We start from the raw sequence: 2,791 nt of genomic DNA, 5'->3' as shown, positions 1-2,791 counted from the left end.
CAGGGGATTGGGTGCAGGAGACAGGAAATAAAATGACGAGGGGATGAGGGCAGCCAGACGCCCACGTCGCAATGAGAGGGTCGGGCTCCCATCAGTCCCGCCCCTGAGCGCTTGGCTAGTGTCGGCCGGTCTTCGGGAGCCAGGTTGGGGTTCACCTATTGACGTGTCGACGTTTGGGTCTTCGTGGTGAGATGGTAGGTTCAATAGGTAGGTCCCTATCATGCCCACACAGGTCGCTCGGACTGAGCAAAGCTCTTGTTGCAGGATTCGGCGCACTCCCGCCCCGGCCCGCGAAATCCGTGACGTCATTGGCCTTGCGGCAGTTGGACGAGGAAAACCCCACGAACGCGGCCCGTGCCAGGCGGAATGGCCATCGAGGAGGACCGACTTTGGCACCGCATGTAAACGTCTCGCCTTTACATGCGGCTCTCCTCCCCCCCTCGAGCTTAGCATCCGTTGGCGCAATCCGCAATGGCGCAGAAGTAAGCTCCTTCCAACTGCCCGTTGCACCTGCTACGCCCCAGCTCGTTCCACCGCCTGTTACTGCGTTTACTGGGAAGGCGGGCAAACGCATCCTGGTTGAGGTGTCGGACGGAGATGACACCAGATCCGGCGAGGTGGATAGGGTAACGACCCTGGTCATGCACAAGCGCGTCCGGAGGACCGCAGACGCCGGTGGTTTTGGTGTTGGCGTTGAGGAGGCCACAATGCGTGAAACCGCCATCCCCATACATGTGGAAGAGCTTGACGGGTGAGTACATTCATGTCTCAGTGCATGCGCTTCGTTCAGGCTGACGCCACGCAGTGCGATTGCAAGCCACGAACTAGCGCATGGGGCGCGGAGCACTCACGCTCATGGCACTGACGTCCACGACGACCTTGAGGCACTCAGCGATGGCAGTGACCTCACGGACTTGGATGAGCTGGAGGAGTGAGTACTGTAGCGTGGTAACTCTTCTGACGCTAACAGGGTGTAGGTGGATGAGTCTCCGCTCCGGGACGCCTGCCCCACAAGGTGATCCTGCTACTCGCAAGGCTCGGGCATGGAAAGGAGCCACTCCCCAGCACAGACTCAATACTATCGCCGCAAAAAGGGTCAGAGAGGCCCGTAAGTTGGCATCGAGCGTGTTGAGTAGTGAAAGAACACGTGAGTTCACGGTGGGCGTGCGCACACTGACCCCGCTGATGCCTTTTTGCCAGAAACATTTGCCCATTTCTCTTTGCAAGAGGCTGTAGACAACCCGAAGACGGTTGCTGAGGCGAAAAAGGAAGAACTACCCATAACCCATACGTTTGACGGGGAGGACGGACCTCGTCGCGCGGTGAGCGGAGATGGTTACGACCTCGTCTTTCATTTTCCAGGTGCTGTCAAACCCACCACCCTGGTGAGTGAGTAATGCCACCTCCTGGATAACTCACTTATATCCACGGAACAAAGGAGAACGTTACCAACGCAGCTACGCAGTTGTCTAAGGTTGCACCCCCCACCAAGAAGGTGAGCGGGCGAGAAGACCATGACTTCTGCCCCAAGGGTGGCATCGTTGGCATGACCCACATATGCCAGTATTGGCACGCCACAGGCCATAAGGTGAGTTCACATCTGCTGGGACCTGGGGTGCTTTCTCACTTTCCCTGCCAGCACCGACCGGGAGGGCCAGGCCTCCACATGCGCCGGACGGTGAATAGCTATCGCGGCACATTCCAGTTTTGGAGAGACACGACTGCTTTGGCATCTTTGTGTACAGCGCTCCTCGAGACGGTAGATCCTGTCCAGCACAATCTACTCAAACGTCTGAAGGAGGTTCGCCTGGGGTGCGACGACACCCCTGAGCAGAAGGCTTTTGAGAGTCCAACCCGTAACCTATTTTGGGAGAACCTCGAAGTCATCTTCAATCGCAAGTCGGCTGCTCACTTCGACCTCAGCGACCCGCACTTCGCCTGGGCGTGCATTGTTTACTTTGGCACGTTCGAACAGGCCTACCTGACATTCCCCCAACTAGGCCTACGTGTTCGTATTCGCCCTGGCGATGTCGTTTTCTTTCGTGGGAGGGATCTACTTCACCTGGTGGAGGACTGGGGGAAGGGGGATAGATATCTCATTGTCTACTTCACCCATGAAGCCGCTTGGGCTGATTTTGGGATGGGGGGCCAATGTGCGTCTGGTAAAGCCCAGTTCAGGGAGACCGCCACCCCTAACACGTCGTCTGGCCAATGAGGGGAGGGGGCCCTATAGCAAACCTGATACCAGTAATGTACATGCGATAACGTATCACAGCTGTAATACATCTTGAACTTGGTCCCACGTCCGAGTGTCCCTATGTGCCCTGGCCGCCCGAAGTCCCTGTGCTAGTCTCTCCTCTTGATCGTGCTGCTCCACCAGTTTCATAAGAGGTCTAATGGACTAGTACGCATGACGTACGCGACGTGTTAGAGAATTTCCATCACCATGGGACAAGGGTCTCACTTACCAGTGAATAGTTCAGGCGGTCGTCCGAAAGGTGGATCTGCTTCTGCATTACCTCAAACACGTCTTGCCTGGTCTCATCCTGGGCCATCGCAGCGTAGTGCTTGTCGTGAGCGGTCTGGACCAGTCTCCGGCACTCCTCGCTCATGATCTTGAACATGTCGCTCTTCTCTCTGGCGTATGCAGTGGCCCCAGGAGAAGCGTAGTCTGGCAACGCGCTGTCTCTCCTCAGCCACTCATCACTAGCGAATAAGAACCCTCTGCGGAGGGCTCGTGCCTCTGCGTAGACGAGGTTCACCTCCTCGTTGGTGCGGGCCAAGTTGGCGC

At 57.1% G+C, this 2,791-nt stretch overlaps 1 protein-coding gene across 1 annotated transcript; it reads left to right on the top strand.

The window, feature by feature from the left end:
- Nucleotides 1-894: 894 nt before the first annotated feature.
- DICSQDRAFT_130611 (uncharacterized protein) lies at nucleotides 895-2,215 on the top strand (the record flags this gene model as incomplete). The annotated part of the gene is made up of 5 exons (XM_007371787.1): nucleotides 895-931; nucleotides 971-1,108; nucleotides 1,201-1,385; nucleotides 1,439-1,588; nucleotides 1,640-2,215. 5 exons carry the CDS (start codon nucleotides 895-897, stop codon nucleotides 2,213-2,215), a joined length of 1,086 nt encoding a protein of 361 aa, XP_007371849.1.
- Nucleotides 2,216-2,791: the final 576 nt, after the last annotated feature.

This window comes from Dichomitus squalens, assembly GCF_000275845.1.
Source record: "Dichomitus squalens LYAD-421 SS1 unplaced genomic scaffold DICSQscaffold_283, whole genome shotgun sequence".
In the NCBI taxonomy this organism is placed as follows: Eukaryota; Fungi; Basidiomycota; class Agaricomycetes; order Polyporales; family Polyporaceae; genus Dichomitus; species Dichomitus squalens.
Note: the sequence above shows the minus strand (reverse complement) of the source record. Positions and strands in the feature narration are given on the sequence as shown.